The sequence below is a fragment of the Anas acuta genome, chromosome 5 (genome assembly GCF_963932015.1).
Source record: "Anas acuta chromosome 5, bAnaAcu1.1, whole genome shotgun sequence".
NCBI classification, from domain to species: domain Eukaryota; kingdom Metazoa; phylum Chordata; class Aves; order Anseriformes; family Anatidae; genus Anas; species Anas acuta.
The window spans coordinates 44,257,539-44,274,556 of NC_088983.1; the positions used below are offsets into that span (position 1 = coordinate 44,257,539).

General features: G+C 38.3%; 1 protein-coding gene across 4 annotated transcripts in view; it reads left to right on the plus strand.

The window, feature by feature from the left end:
* The window catches only part of NUBPL (NUBP iron-sulfur cluster assembly factor, mitochondrial), a 93,413-nt gene that overhangs the window by 43,615 nt on the left and 32,780 nt on the right, over positions 1 to 17,018 (plus strand). For all 4 annotated transcript variants that reach the window (XM_068684433.1, XM_068684434.1, XM_068684435.1 and 1 more), the window contains one exon: positions 8,634 to 8,727. In XM_068684433.1, the coding sequence (XP_068540534.1) occupies positions 8,634 to 8,727 (94 nt within the window). The remainder of the gene's footprint in view (positions 1 to 8,633; positions 8,728 to 17,018) is intronic.

Sequence of the window (17,018 nt, forward strand, 5' to 3'; positions counted from 1 at the left end):
ACATGCTAAATGATTGACACAAATATGAAATAATTGTGCTGAAGGCACCAGAGATTAATGCCTTTTTTTATCCCTGACCAAAAAACCCCAGTGCTTCTCTGTACTATTTATGAAGCTGCAATAGATGGTTCTGCTTTTACACTGCTTTAGTCTATCAACAGTGTCTTTCAAAAGAAAAAACTGTTATTAGCAGAATGATGCCTTTCATGTGCACTTCTTTCACTGTGTAGTTAGTGGGTGCCCATTTTAAGTATGTTTTTTTTTTTGCTAGGTATAAACAGTTTTCTCTGTGTATCAACGATGAAGTAAGAATTGTAGCCAAATGCCAGGATAAAAATGAAAATATGAAACCTGTCCTGTTCTTGGCGGTAATCACTGAATGTCCCTAAAATTCAAGGTTTCAGCACCTTCAGCAAAGTAGTTTAATTAGCTTTAGAATACAAGTAACACTTTTAATTTATTGTTGCAGATTTATAACTGAGGGCACCAGTGAATGCAAAAGCTTGGTTCTGCAAGCACAGCAATTATTTTGGCAATCTTTATACAATGCTGTCATATATTTGTTGTCTAATCCATAGTAAATGCTTTTGCTACTCTAACAGTAAGACATTCAGCACATCTTTAATTGTGGGAATGTTGTGCGTGCAATTGCAAAAGTGTGAAATTCTTAAATTGATTTTTGTTTTTACATACCGTCTGTATTTTAATGTGCTTTCTGTGTTTTGCTCTCTGTAAGAACAGTCCATATATAGTTGTTCTTGTTCCTTTGCAGCCAACGTAAAGCTAGTTCTTTTAACAGAAAACTTGTATCTATCAGCCTCAGAGTCTACAGATAGTCCCTGGTCAAGACTTCCAGTGAGTCAGTTCTGCTTCCTCTTGCACGTGCTCTCACTTGCACTCTTCTTTCACTCTCTCTCATCTTCTGGAGTCTTGCTGTAGAAGCAAAGTATACCATATATTATGCGGCCTTGTTGTGACATCTTGTTTCTTGTTGGATATATTCATTATTGTGCTCCAGGTAACTCAAGCGGACTCTCCAATGCTGGTTTCATTAGCAAGGGTAGACTATTTTGAATTCAGTGACTGTGGAGGATATGAATCTTAATTTTAAGTACATCAAGTTTGGACAATGGGGTTTTATCAGTGTTGGTGGAAAACAGATTATTGTAAAATACATGTATATAACATTTTATTATTGGAAAATTAATGTTTCACGTTAAGGCATTGGATAACATCTCACCAGACAGGAAAACCAGTTCTGTATTGAGACTTACTGTGTCTGGCCTCAGTTCAGTGGTCTACATCTAATTGATTCTATTCCAGTTTTTATATTGCACTGTTTATGGTAGTATTGGAGGGTTTTCTTCAGCAGCATTTTAAATGATTTGAACAGTATTTGTCATGTTATTTTCTTCTGTTATCTTTTTCCTGAAGGTCTTAGACTTGCCTCTGAAGAAGTCTTCTGTACTGTTGTGGTTTTAATTAAATTAAATGCATTAATGTACTTAAGAAAGAATTTTCTGACTTGTTAAATTTAATGTTTAAGTACTAATTTAAAATCAGTGTCTCAATGAAGGTCACAAAATGGTGCCTGTATTAGTCTGTTAGTACCCCAGTAGTGAATTTATGGATTTTCTTATTGTACCAGGATATGAATTGAAGTTTAAGGAAGTTAAATGACTTGCAGAGAGAATTAGGAACATTCCTTTCCATTATACAGCTTAAGCACTTGACTTTAAACTATACATCAGCTTTTAATATCATTAGAGTAATACTGGCAAGAGTATATATAAAGGATGAGTTTAATAAGTTTCTCCCTTTCGATAGTTGTTACCAATGCTAGTACTATTTCCATCTGTTGTTGTAGGGAATATCTGAACCAGACAGCATACATAAATTTTATGAGCTTAACAGGAAACCTGATAACACTGCCTTAAGAATGTTTTTTTGACTTTGGGACCGATAGGTAGATGATGCACATGTCCCTGTGTACTAATAAGGAGAGCTCAAAGAGACTTTGTAGCTTAGGTGATATCTGTAAAGCATTTGCATCAACCTGGTTGTTAATTGAATTAGATGATGTGATGCTAGCCCAGTTTATTCTGGTTTGTTTAGGTTTATGTTACTTTATTTTTTTGTGTAACTTCATTGCTAAAAGGCATACGAATTGAAACTTGTCTCGTTCCATGTTTCTTTTCCAGACATTGCTGTTGAGAAGCTGAACTACAGACAATTCTGTGTCATAGAACAGGAATAAAAGATGGTACATATATATTTCTGAAGAAAATTTCCTGCAAATCATGTAGTACAGACTGTGGGTCAAGGACAGAGAGCAGCAGATGAATTATCAGTCTCAAGACTGAGTGCATAATACAGTTTGTTTCTCAAACTGTCTCCTTTTAGGGAACAAGTGCTTCCCTGGGAAATAGAAGTCTCAGCTCACAAAGGCTCTTTCACAGCAATAACTCAAATCTAGCGGGAGATTTTGTTAGATATGATAGTGTTGATTCCATCTCCATTAATCATTCTGGGGATGCATAGAGACACTCCTTCTCACTTGTGCCCAGTGACCAGCCTCAGACTCTTGAGGACATGTCAAGCTGGTCCACATCTTTGTGCCCTCTCTTATGCCACTAAGGCTGACATGGCACTGGTAGGGTTTCCTGAAGTCGAGGAGGAGCCCGGTGTCAAGTGCCTATCCTCAGTCTCCTGGAGTGCCCTCTGCAGAATGGCCACTTCATACTTGTTTTTTGGGAGTTGCTTTGTTTTTTAGGTTATATAGGACAGAAACTTCAGGCTGCTGCATCATATTTTTCATTTGCCTTCAGATTTCTGTATTATTAAAAGCCATTAGGAGGAGGCCAGTTTCTGTTTCAGTGGTTGAGTTGAACAGGACTCTGATTTCCTTCCTAGGTAGTTAAAGTTACTCTTAGTCTGTATTTGGAAAGAAGAGGACAATCTCCTTCACTTTATGGAAATCTGAGGAGTAAACTGTTCAGATGCTTCACCTCAATTTTTCTGTATGCTCTGGCAAAACAGGCTGCTCAGAAATACCTTAGAGGGTATCTGAACTATTGCAAGACTGGATTGTGAGTCTTCAAGATTGGTTAAACATCACAGGACAAGTCAAAGGGGCAATGCTCTTTGTTCAGAAAGTGTCAAGTTGTATTAAGCACTATGGAATACTCTGCTGTGGCGTAAGCTGTTATTTCACTATTGAGAGAGTTACTGGAGGGGATAAGCGTCTTCTGTTCTATGCCTGGGAAATGCTCCTTTCTTTAGTTTATCAAATATTTTTGAGAATAAATATTAATTAACATATCATAAGATTAATTATACTATTCCTTAAAAATCTGCTTTCTTTTATCATGAAGCCAGTTCTTCTAATTTCCGCTGTCTATACATGTTTAATCAGCATCTTTAAGTAAATTTTCAAGGAATTACTTTTTAATGTTTGCTTCATCTTGTATTAAGAGATTTTTATGCATGCGAACAGTTGTATGCGGATGCATACTAAATTTGCAACAAAATTTCTTACCTTTAGTATGTTCAGCTGTTTGCCTGTCCTAAATCACATGCATACCCAACACAATAGTTAGGGGGGGGGGTCAGGCAGGAACAGCCCTTAAGCTGTCTGTGACATAGCTCTTGTACTTTGCTGATACTGGTGTTCAGAGCTTGGCTGGCTGCTGCCAAGTCTGCACCTGCAGTGCTGCTTGATTGAAACTCTGCATGTATTCCTCTTAGTGAGAACAAATAAATAATATCTTCTGTTATTTACCAAACACCAGGATTACTTCAGAACCACAAGTAGCAATCCCTCTTCTGTGCTAATGTTCTGTCACTTCTACCTCATGCACAGAGGATTCTCAGGCTTCATTCCTCAACAGAAATGCCATCTTTTTTTTCTCCATGCTCTATCTCAGGTTTAATTTGGTATTTGGAGCCCTTACTTAAAATGCATATCTGGTATTTTGATTATGAATTGTCACATAAACAGAGTGATTGATTAAAGTAATTTACATAGGAGCATTCATGGTATTTCTGAGCAAGGGAAAATACACAGAAGCACATGGCACTTAATTACATTGCTTAACAATAAATGTCAAGTTAAATCTTTTTAAAAAAAGATGAATGCTATACTTAAGCGAAGTGCAATTATATTTCTATGGTTTGAAATGTTTTACGTACTGTATATATTAGAGAGGCAAAGATATTAACACTTCTGTACATGCAGAGGTGCTGACAGATTACAGATGCTTCGAGGCAGGCTTTTGTAACTGCCGTCAGTTCAGTGCTTGCAAAGGGAACTCCTCTAATGTGCTGTTAATCTGAGCTCATTTACTTGTATGCAGTGGCATTTGCATACAGGCACACTTCTTAGAACTGATTGAGAACATGAAGACTAGTGGTCCTGATTTGGTAAATTGTTGCGTATAAACAGGATTTGCATTCAAATTAGTGTTTTATATCACAGCCTGATTATACATCCCATTTTAATAATGTTGAAAGAATGGCAATAGTAGATTTCAGAAAGCTACTTCTCTGATTATATGTTCCAATTTTAAGTTAATTAAAAATGTCTCTTCCCCCTTTTTTTCCTCCTCTGCTGATATTTAGTAACACCTGAAATTTTTTCCCTCATTAAATAATGTGTGCAGTTCTATAACAAATAGAACCTTCCAAATTATATTCAATGATGTGTTAAATAAAAGCCTGTTGTACTGGTTATGTACTGCTGTGGGAGGATAATGAAGGAGCAACTGACCTCCACAGTGTTCATCATCCTCTAATTCTGTTCTATTTTGCAGCAAATAGGAGTCTACAGAGTGCAATGTGGTGAGTTGCAGAGCTCTCCAACCTGAGTCTGAGCAGGTCCATGTGGTTACAGGCCACTGTTCACTCTTGGGCAAAAGCACTAGCTCAGTTCTTTGTAACAGTTATATCAATGTCCTTGTGGTGCAACTTAGAGTCTCAGAGGTCTTAGATCTGTTCGTACCCTAGATTAGAAATAGAGAGGAAGAAAGAATAAAATTATGAGGATTTAAAAAATGTTATTTTTAATGAGGAGCAGTTTTCCAATCCACTTTGCCATCTGCCTTCCAAAAATTGTGCTGGCACAACTCTGAGGTGTGTGGAAAATAATTTTCATGTATATTTAACACTTGCACATCTAGGTGTCTTCCTTGTGTTCTTGAACTGATGTGAGAAGAGCTTGTCTTTCTGCTACTATGCATGGCAGCAAAACATCCTTTCCGCTACTGCTGTGTTGGTGTACCTTCTATGTTATACAATGGGACTATTTATTTGATGAAGTCTTAAGTTTTTCAATCCATGAATTTGAAGAAAATACATAAAATAAAGTGGTTTCAGTGCCATAAATTAAGTAAAGTGTTATAATATAATTGCACTACATGTTAACAGAGTATTTTTTCTGTTGCCTAGCAATGAGATGTACAATGGGGTTCACCATGTGCTTAAGATTCCCTGATTAACTTCTGTTTTCAGAGTTTTGTAATTTTAACACAAATCATTAATCGTAGCACAACCCAGAATATTCTTGTTTGTTAGGGGGTCACTTACTTAAGGAAGCTTGAGGCAGAAAGCTCTGGTACCTTCAGATTTCTGTACTCCTCTTCCATACGTGGTAAATTTTGGAAGTAACTTACCAAGCAGAAGTTGTTTTATGCATTTTTCTACTGGTGAGCTTTTCATTAAAGTGTTCTTTTACTTGAAGATGAGCGTCTGAGCAGTACTGGCATGGGTATGGGTGTTTTGGTTGGGGAACTGTGATGTGTGCCAGGTAGAAGCTTCACATGAAGCTTGATGAAGGAGGCTAGTGATTGAAGAACCTGAAATCTGGAAAAGTGAAGAAATGCCACAGCATGGTCCCAGAAGGACACCTTGTTCCACAAGAAGAGCTAATATACGATCAGGACCAGCAACTACATATGAAACTAGAAAGCTTTTAGCTCTGGGAAAAAGAGCTGGTTTTCGTTCCAGTCACCCCTAGTAAGAATGGGTTTTGGATTATTTTGCAGTACTCTGTGAAATGGTGGTGGTGCTTCAAGTTAAGCTCATGCAGTAAAAGCCTGGAGACTACTCAGTATCCCAAGCTTTTCAACAACCATAACTGGTTGGTGTAGACTTAAGTAGCTGGAAACTCAATCAGAATGATAGAAGTGGCATACTGCTCATCAATGTATTTTAGGATTGCGTCTTGCTGAAAGCAAAAAAATAGTTGATTTGTAGTTTATGTAGAAGCATTTAAGGAAGGAGAACGTGGTTACTGGACTTGTAAATTTGGATTTAACAAAAGGTGTCAGGATCGTACTTTATAAAGACACAGGGGAAAATAAATGCATTTTGTTATCCTTTTTATAACATAAAATCCTCTGTACGTTAGTGTTCCAAAATGGTTGTGATTATTACGAAAGATTTATTCCTGCATATTTAGATTTCTATGTATGTAGATGTTTTTAGTTACAAATCTTTAAGGAATTTGTCTTTACTCCTGTTGTAAACTATTGCTACTCTGTAGCATCTATATCAGCATCTATATCATTTACCTTTCAATTTGTCACCTTTATAATGGTTAATTTTTAATTAAGAAATTTAATACAGAAATTTAAATTTCACACCTTTAAGTGAGCAGAGTTAATTTTCACTGGAAAAGGAGGCATCTGCAAGCATTGGCACTTATCTTGTTTTGTAATTAGGCAGGATTAGTTATGAAAAATGTAGTATTTTTTTTTAAGGATAAACTGGATTCTCTATTCCACACTTAAGTTTCAGTATGTACATTTTGCACATAAGTGAGACTTATATATAACCCCTCCGGGGTTATATAGTCTCAATATGATTATGAATGCTAATTATTTAAGAAATCTGTTTGGCATATGTTGTTTCATCGACACGATATTGACATTATAAAATAGAGATTGATAATGTAAAAAAGTGAAGCGTAATTTTTGCTGTGGTTAACATAAGCAGCATTTTCTGTCTAGTTAGACTGCCTTAGGTACCATTCAGTCTCCTGCAGCTTTTATTTAGGAAGAGAGGAAAGGGAGGTGTGCCTGAGATGAGTTCAGGCACACCTGAATTCAGGTACACCTGAAGACATCTAATTTAGATGTCTTAAGTCAGAATTTGTAAATAACCTTCCCCATCCTCTTTTTCCTGTAACTGCTCTGAAATCTTGCATCTTCATCAGTCTGCCCTGCTTTTCTCCCTGGAGTATTACATTGATTAGTGGTCTGGATTTAACATCACTCGTGCTTCCCCAGCACATCGTCATCTGTACAAGGACTGAATGAAAATGAATGAATGTTCCCTTGACAAAGTCTGACACTCCAGAACAGTAACTGTGGACAAGCAAAAAGAAGTTGGTTGTTTTTGCTGTTCCAGTAACACTGAGGGAAGGAGTAAGATAAAAGAGAAGGTGAAATCTCATTCTTGCTTGGCATTTTCCTTTTGAGAGCAGCTCAGAGACTACATCTGTAGTCTGAATCAGAAACATAGAATCACATTGTCTGTGTGGAGAGAAACGTGTGGGGAGATATTTTTGCATTGTCACTATTTTTAATGGTTTTGATTTCTAAAGCTCATGTACTGCAGAGGCAGAAGACCTCATATCATTATCGCTGCCTAGAAAAAGTACACTGGTATACGCCTGCACCATGTCAGAGTCGAATTAAGGGTCTCCCAAAGCTTAGTTAAACCACTGGGAAATGTTTAGGCAAATCATGGCTTGACTGTACGTTATGTGGAGTAGTACTATTTCCTTTCCCTGTGATAGGGAAGCTGCACCACTCGACAGCCTCCAGCTCGTGGAGAGCCTGCGTTGCAGTATGTGGTGCTCCAGGAAGAGTAATTTAGCTCACCTGGAAGTCTGTGCCTGGCCAAGAACAAATAATTACAGAATGTCCAGATTTGAGCCTAGTATCTTCTGTTGTCACTCTCATTGGATGCCTAGCAACTGGTAAACTTGTTTTATTCCATGATGTTTTATATACACCGTAGGTCTGCATAATTATGCCCAGTGATTTTCATTTAACAAATTTGTTTTTTCCAGCAGCCATTTTTCTTGATAAAAAGTCAGTACCAGTAGTTCTCCATGCATTAATAACTTGACAACAACAAACCAGAAAAGGATTACTAAAGAGATTGTATATAGGTTTCAAAGAATTGATAAGTAGCAAGCAAAATTGGTCTAAAATTGATGGAAACAGTTCCAAAGCAGTATTTGTTACACAACAAGCAGCATTTTACTCGAGTTTTATGTAACACCTGCTTCTAAACTGTGATTAAGCAACTGTGAAGTAAAAGGCTCAAGTTGTTAATTTCCTTTTTGGGGGGAATGGGGAGGGAGGTGAAGAGTTCTGTAAGGATTATATTCAGAAAGGTATGTGCATAGTTTTGAGTGATCAGGAAAGACTGAATGTTTTCTAAGAAATGTTTTGATCTTCTACTGGTAGTCTGGCTAAAAGGGTCTCTGAGTATCATTCTTCCAAGATGTCCTTGGTTTACATGTTCTACGTAATGTGTTGTTATTTCAATCCTTGTTTCCTGTGAAGTGCTTTAAGTAAAAACACTTCAAATGTCCAAAATATGTTTTTATTCTTTTCTTCTAGGTTGACTGGGGTCAGCTGGACTATTTAGTAATAGATATGCCACCTGGGACTGGAGATGTACAGCTCTCAATCTCACAGAATATTCCAGTTGCAGGTATGTGTATTCTTTGAGTGTTTATGAGATTTGAAGTTAGTTTGGTGGCATTAGGTAAGTCTTTTTTTTAAGAATGCCAGTCAAAAATCTTTTTAATTGCCTTTCAAGACAATTCTTTTGTCTACACACTGAGTAACTACTCTGTCAGTAGTGTAGTGGTGAAAAATGCTATCAGCAAGTTTTCTACTTGTCTGCATTAAGATTGTGTTGCTTTCTTTTAAGGGAAGTTTCAAAAATACCCAGAAGTCAAGTATATCAGTGTTCTGGAAAGAAAGGCAGCTATGCCAAAAACTGTTAAGGCTAATAGTAGAAAGTACTTTCTTTGTCTCTACCTACTACATATTAATGCTCATACAATAAAATAGTTGGTCTTCATGGTTGCTTTCTAATAAGAAGCTGACAATGCTGTTAATGCACAGCATTTATTCGGTTAAACCATGCAGCGCTTTACTGCACTAATGCATTCTTTTTTTCTCATGTTGTGAATTTGACTTTTTTATAGGGGATTTAAACATTGACAAATCAGTCTTGAGGTATGTAGGTTGCCCTCTAATCCCATTGGCTTAAGCAGGAGTTAGAAATACTGCTTCTGAAAGGATACTTAGGATCTCGTGAGATCTAATAGATTGTAATGGTTTGACCTGTCTGACACACTTCCAACAGAATCAATTGTCAACAGGCAGTGTAATGAATATTAGGAACTGAGTGATAAAGAATCATAGAATCATAGAATCATAGAATATCCTGAGTTGGAAGGGACCCTTAAGGATCATCAAGTCCAACTCTTGACACCGCACAGGTCTACCCAAGTTCAGACCATGTGACTAAGTGCACAGTCCAATCTCTTCTTAAATTCAGTCAGGCTCGGTGCAGTGACCACTTCCCTGGGGAGCCTGTTCCAGTGTGCAACCACTCTCTCTGTGAAGAACCCCTTCCTGATGTCCAGCCTAAACTTCCCCTGCCTCAGCTTAACTCCATTCCCGCGGGTCCTGTCGCTGGTGTTAATGGAGAAAAGGTCTCCTGCCTCTCGACACCCCCTTACGAGGAAGTTGTAGACTGCGATGAGGTCTCCCCTCAGCCTCCTCTTCTCCAGGCTGAACAGGCCCAGTGCCCTCAGCCGTTCCTCGTACGTCTTCCCCTCCAGGCCTTTCACCATCTTCGTAGCCCTCCTCTGGACACTCTCCAACAGTTTCATGTCCTTTTTATACTGTGGTGCCCAGAACTGCACACAGTACTCGAGGTGAGGCCGCACCAGCGCAGAGTAGAGCGGGACAATCACCTCCCTTGACCTACTAGCAATGCCGTGCTTGATGCACCCCAGGACACGGTTGGCCCTCCTGGCTGCCAGGGCACACTGCCGGCTCATATTCAACTTGTTGTCTACCATGACCCCCAGATCCCTCTCTTCTAGGCTGCTCTCCAGCGTCTCGTCGCCCAGTCTGTACGTGCAGCCAGGGTTTCCCCGTCCCAGGTGCAGGACCCGGCACTTGCTCTTATTGAACTTCATGCGGTTGGCGATCGCCCAGCTCTCCAACCTATCCAGATCCCTCTGCAAGGCCTTTCCACCCTCATTCGAGTCCACAACTCCTCCAAGTTTGGTGTCATCAGCAAACTTGCTCAAAATGCCTTCTATTCCTACATCCAGATCGTTTATAAAAATATTGAAAAGTACCGGCCCTAAAATGGAGCCTTGAGGGACCCCACTGGTGACCGCCCGCCAGCCTGACGCAGCCCCATTCACCATAACCCTTTGGGCCCTGCCCGTTAGCCAGTTGCTCACCCATCGTATGATGTTTTTATTTAGCTGACAAAGCAATCCTTATGGAATTATGTCTGCAAAGAGACAAAGCAATCCTTATGGTTCCAGGACTAACTCAAGAGTTGCTGCAGATCTTTACCAGGAGGGTAGTGCAGTGCTGGAACTTCTTATCCAAAGAGTTTGTGGGATCTCCATCCTTGGAAAGTCCCCAGATTCCACTAGAGGAAGCCATGTCTAGCCCTCTCTAGTGCTGCCAGTAGATGACCTCCAGAGACCTTTTCTGAACAGATTTATTAAATAATCAGTTGAACTGTTTGCTCCACTGCTTCGTGATAAGAGATAAATGTGTTGATACAAAAAGAACACCTTTTGAGCAACGTTCACTGCTCTCATTTTTTTTTCCGGAGTGCAGACTGGCTCACATGTGCAGGCAGCTGCTGGCTCTCTCTGGTACTCCGTTGTCTGTGCTTTGGTGATTGTAATGCACTGAAGTTGAGGCACCAAACCTTAAATTTGTAGAACTATTTCACTTGAATGTAAAGCTTTTAACAGGCTGCCAAGTAACAAATAAAAGACTGTGTATCTCTACAAGTTCACAGAGTATGATAAAAAAAAAAAAAAAGGGTTAGTTACACACATAGGTAAAAAGATTGGTGGGCGTTGCAGGTGTGCCCATGAGTAAATGCACTAGAGCTAACAGATTTTGAGACACAGACCCTGGTTTCACAGCAAATCATCACTGCTGTTACGGCATAGTGAACGCTACAGGAGTGAAGTGAGTCATTTTAAAATCAGGCGGCACCTAGTATCTTTACCTTGTAAGGGGCTATCTTACATGATAAAGACAGTTATCCATATATCTACAAGACAAAATGTCTGAGAAAGTTAAATTTAGGGTTAAAGCTGTGCAGTGGCATCTCATAAACTTCCATGATGTCAAGTTTAGAAAAACATAAATCTTCTGACATTTTTATGAAGCCCAAATATTAGGATACATGCTAATTCATTGGCAATGCTTTTGACTCAGAATTGCTAATAACCACAGAGGGTTCATTCTGCTGTCTGTGATTGTGGTGAGTGGTGGAAGGTTTAAAAAAAAAAAAGTCAGATTTAATGATTTTTTTTCCCGTAAGAAGTACGAGTCTTTTACTGCCTTTGCTTATATGTGACCTCAAACATACAGTAAAAAGAAAACCATAATTCATACTTATTTTCTTAAATAATCATAGAATATCCCAAATTGTAAGGGACCTACAAGGATCATCGAGTCCTACTCTTGGCACTGGTATTAAGTGTTGAAAGCATATGTGAGTAGCAGAGCAGGTCATTTGTTACCAGGTTTTGAAGCAATGAGGTATAGCATGACAGTGGTGTGGAAGTTTTTGGTATGGTAGAATTTCACGTTAAATCTTAGACATAAAGGTAGAAAAAATATGAAATTCAAGAGGTACGTATTATGGGTTCCTTTAAAGTATGATGGGTGTTGATAATTGCTGTTCACTACAGTACACCTAAATTTCTGTTATATATGATTGTCAGAAGCACGTGGCTTTCACATTTGCTGAATCATATTTTTGAGACAAGACATTGATTTAAAGGAAAGAAAACCACCAACAATACAGATACAGATTCTCTTCATATGCCCTAATGGGATAAATTCCTTTCCTATGTCTCTTTTTAGACTTGACTATGGCATTTTTTGTATAAGTGTGGGCTTCTACAACTTCCTAGCTGAAGACAGCGTTTTGAATTGAATTCTGAAATCACTTCATCAGTACTACAGTTGCTCAGTTCCATTTATTACTTCACCAATCCTAACTTCATAAAATTAGAATGATACCATCACTTTACATTTGCCTTCCACATGAGTTGGTGTAGTAGAGCACGTTAGCTAAAGTCAAAACTCATTGTAAAAACAAGTGTTTTGTGCTTTTGAAGAAGACGAATGTAACAGACAAGGAGTGATTAAGATTTATAATTCCCTGTGTTCTTTCTGACTCAACAAATTTCAGCTATTTATAGAGAGTTTTCTCTGCTGTCTGTTTTATTTTTCATTCTCATTGGAAGAGCTTGTTTTTGTGTATTACAACTTTAACTGTGCTTTATTCTTTCACTCTTGTTAATTGGTTGCCGTCTATTCAACCGTCCTTAGCCTTGTTTAGCATACCTTTATTTTCTTCAGCCTTGTTGCTTTCAAGGATACAGTGTCACAAATATCAATGATGGTGTCCTTGGAACAACCTATAGAATTCTGCTGTGTTTTTTTTTTTTTTTTTTTTTTTCAATGGGCTCCATTGTTGTTTGCAATTCACGTTTCTAAGCTGTGTGGTGTCTTTATTTATTTATTTATTACAGAATGTATTTGGTCTTCTGCCATTCTGCTGCTTCTCCGTTTTTCTTGTTCTTTAATTTTTCCTTTGAGGATGCCTTGGACGGTCATGGTATTAGTAGCATAATTTCTTTCCTCAGAAACAGCATGTATATATCCCAGTTAAGTACATTTGGAAGTGCATTATCTAGTTTGCATGAAGTTGTCCTTTGATTTGCATGCATGTGTATGTGAGATATAGTATTTACATTACGTTTTCATTATTTATCTGTGGCTTCCCAGGGATAGACAGTGTAGAAAAGTTTTATTTTGTCTCTAAATAAATGTACAGAACCTGCATTAATATTTTTGCCAATCGCCCTACAAATTTTTCTGTGAGTCTGAGAAAGAGCACTGGCAAATATATTTTGTTTGGGGAGGGTTGCTCAAATGTGACATGAAAAACTGTAACTTTTGATTTTGATTTGATTTTGATTAACTGCAACATTTGACAATGAGAGGGACTGTTAGGATGTGTGAAAGGGTATTGGTTTTTAGAGTAATTTTTTTGCCTGCATCACAGCTACCATAATTTCCTTGAGTCATGAAAAGATTAGAGCAATATGCAATGGGTAAAAGCAACACAACAAAATCTGTCACTTAATTCTGATCATTAAACAGAACATCAGCCTCACATAACTTGATTTGAAGTGGCAGTTTTGTGTATGTATTTTCGTTCTGTAAAAGGTGATGACCAAGGTTACTACAGTGACTGTTATTTTTATTATTCATAGCTACCCTTCCTAGGAGAAGTCTTATTTAACATATTATTCATTAATCACCTGTAACTTTTACATGTTTGCAGTCATTCTTCAACTAACTAGCAGATGAGAAATTATATGACAGCTTGAAAATGGGATATATATTTTTCTTCCACCACTACTCCTTTCTTTAGATACTTTCCAAATAAAAACTCTGGGTCAGTCAAGAGAAAAAGGCTTTGTTTATGGTCTGTTGCTACTTACTTTTTCTTTAGTTCTACTTTTTTTATTTCTATTTTTTCAACTTTTGTGTCCAAGATACCCAGAAGCAGGCTTTATCATGTCTTCAGCATACATGGGAAAATTTGAAACTTCCTTACTCATTTTTCAGCATTTAAAATGTAGGAGTGTTCAGATGACATTGTGATGTTTAGTATCAAATGTCTTATATTTTGTGTGAAGTAATGATATTATGAAGAAAAAGGTCTGTGATTCCTTTACATTACCTGTTTGCTGAATTGAGAAATCTAAGCATGTACATTCTTTCGTTCAGATAAAGGAGCCATAAATCCAGTGAATAAATAATAAATCCAGTGAATAGGAGCTGGAGAATGAGCTTTCCTAGACATAAGGAGAGAAGCTCTTCATTCTCTCTCATTAGAAAGTTGATTCTGACCCACAGGACCGAAGGCTGTCTTGATAGCAGAAACTGCATGGGTAGGAGAAAGTGCCTGCCTCTTGGAGAGAGTGTTCTGGCACCCTGTTAGCACAAGCACTTCTTAGAGAAGCTAAATTGTGGAGACTGTTAACTATGTTAGGCTGCCTGTCACCCTTTCTTTATTAACATTAAAGTGAAGTTAGCATTAGTAAAATGCGACAGCTTGACAGCTGTATAGGCTGACACTCTGTCCCAGTTGACAGAACTGGCTCCAGGTTAATAATGGAATTGTCATTTCATTTTCTAAACTTTGTCATATCACTCTCTTCTCTGGACATCAAGATGCCATGATGGTGAAAACCGTTAGAAGTACACACCTGTCCAGTGGGAAGTGGACTGAGACAAATAATTACACATCTTACTGAACAGTCTCTTAATAATTACAATGATGACATTTGGACTGAACTGCATAAATAGATGTAAATGTAAAAGGTTTTGTTTTATTTCAGTGCACTTAAATTTCCCATCTTTGGGAAGTAACAGTTTTTTGCCTTTTTTTCCTCTTCTATTCCCCCTTCCCCTACCCACAAAGCATATTATTATAATAAGCTTATCATAATAAGCTTTAAAAAGGCTGTTACTGAAAATCAGGAAAGACCATTAGTCAAGATGAGCAAAGTGAAAACAATGTATATGCTATTTATGTGTTTTGTCAAGTTCCATAAAAGCAGAAGTGTTGTCATTGCTAGCCATACAGTGAATTACTTTCATCACCTTTTAGATTTAAAGCCAACACAGTGCACAGATCCTACCTTCTTTTTGTTGCCTTATTCCACAAATAAAGTAATTTTTCCTAAGGGCCATAACTTTCAGCAATATGTGGATCTTAATTATCTCCTGAATGTCTTTTGCAGATAACGACTGAAATATTTACCAAAGGAGTTTCTGTTACTTCAAATACATATTTTCAAAGAATTGTAATTAATAATTTTTTTTGACAACATTGTTTTGATAGATAGGTTTAAATGAAAACAAAAAGCTTATTTCTGTCTTTACTGATTAAGCTTTAAAAGTCATAGCAGTATTTTCTCTATTCAGATATGTTAATTGAGGAGAAAAGAGTAGAAGAGTACTACCAACTTGAAGAAAGTTGGCATTTTTAAATTCTGAAACACTTGATTGCATGCTACATACTGAACTAGTAAGCCAAATGCTATTTATTCAATTATATGTCAGTGCCACACATCTCGTGTTGTAGACAACTGTAGACGATAGCAGTGTGTGTGCCACTGTGGTAGCTTAACACGGATGGCCAAGTAAACTCCATCACACCACGCTCTTACTCGCCCTCCTCAAAGGAAGAGGGGGAGAAAATAGGATGAAAAGGGGCTCAAGGGTTGAGATAAGGACAAGGAGATCACTCACCAATTGTCATCATGGGCAAAACAGGCTCAGCATAGGGAGACAAATAAAATTTGTTGCCTAACAGTAGTAGGCTAGGGCAGTGAGAAACTAAAGGGAAACGGAAAGCATCCCCACCGACCCTCTTGTATGTGTTCTTCCTGAGTGGTGCTGGGGAATGGGGGTTGCAGTCAGTCTGTGATGTTTCGTCTCCGCTGCTCCTTCATGGTCACTCTCTGCCCTTGCTCCACGTGGGGTCCCTCCCACGGGATGCCATCCTTCTCAAACTGAGCCTGTGGGGGCTGCCCACAGAAAGCAGCTCTTCAAGCACTGCTCCCACATGGCTCCGTACCACGGGGTCCATCCCCCAGGAGCAAACTGCTCCAGCACGGGTCCCTCACGGCTGGGCGGCAGCTCCCCCCAGACTCCCTGCACCTGCGTGGGCTCCTCTCCATGGGCTGCAGCTCCGGCCCGGGGCCTGCTCCTGCGGGGGCTCTCCATGGGCCGCAGCCTCCTCCAGGCCACATCCACCTGCTCCACCGGGGGCTCCTCCACGGGCTGCAGTGTGGAGATCTGACCCATGTGGAGCTGCTTAGCTGAACTGGATCCTGCTTAACATCTAATAATGTACAAAACCAGCAAGTTCCAGTTAAGAAGCACTGAAAATGAAGAGGGAAAAAAAAAAGAAGTCCACATAATTTTAAAAAAGAAAATGACTTTTGTTTTCTTTTTTAATTTCCACGGTGTTGGTATGGAAAAGGACTGTGATTTCTGAGATAAAGGTGTCTTCTTAAATTAACTGAAATCACAAAGTAGGTAGGTATGGCAGCCTTTTTTTGTCTTTTCTGAAGAGAAATGATCAAAAAAACCCAACCCTAACCAATGCAACCATACGAGTTGCGTGTAGCATATGCTTTGATTGTAGGTATATCTGTATTCTGTCAGTGCTCTTTGTGTAAGTGCCTGTTTGCCCCTGGTTGAATATCTCTTACTTTGATGCAAATCACAGTTGCAAGGCATCTGATCTTTCCTTTTAGTTTAACAATGATTTACAATGTTTTTCTCTGTTTCTGAGCTAGCTTTTTTCTTTTATGGAGGTTGTGCATTGTTACTATCTACAGTAAATTTTTGAAGATATTTTATGGAAGCCATCTGAGTGTTTTTTTTTTTAAGGTAAATTTTACTTGATCTATTTTTGAATTGCAAATATTTTTAACATCAGATTTCTATACTTTTTTCAGATAGCTGTGGAGATTTATTATTTCTTTCATGCTATATTCTGGTATTTTAAATAACTGCATGAAAGGAAAAGCAAATAGGTTTAGGACAGATTAACAACAACAACCAACCCTTAGTCATAACATTAGGAATTTTTTTAATTGTCAGTTGCATTTGTCCAGCTAT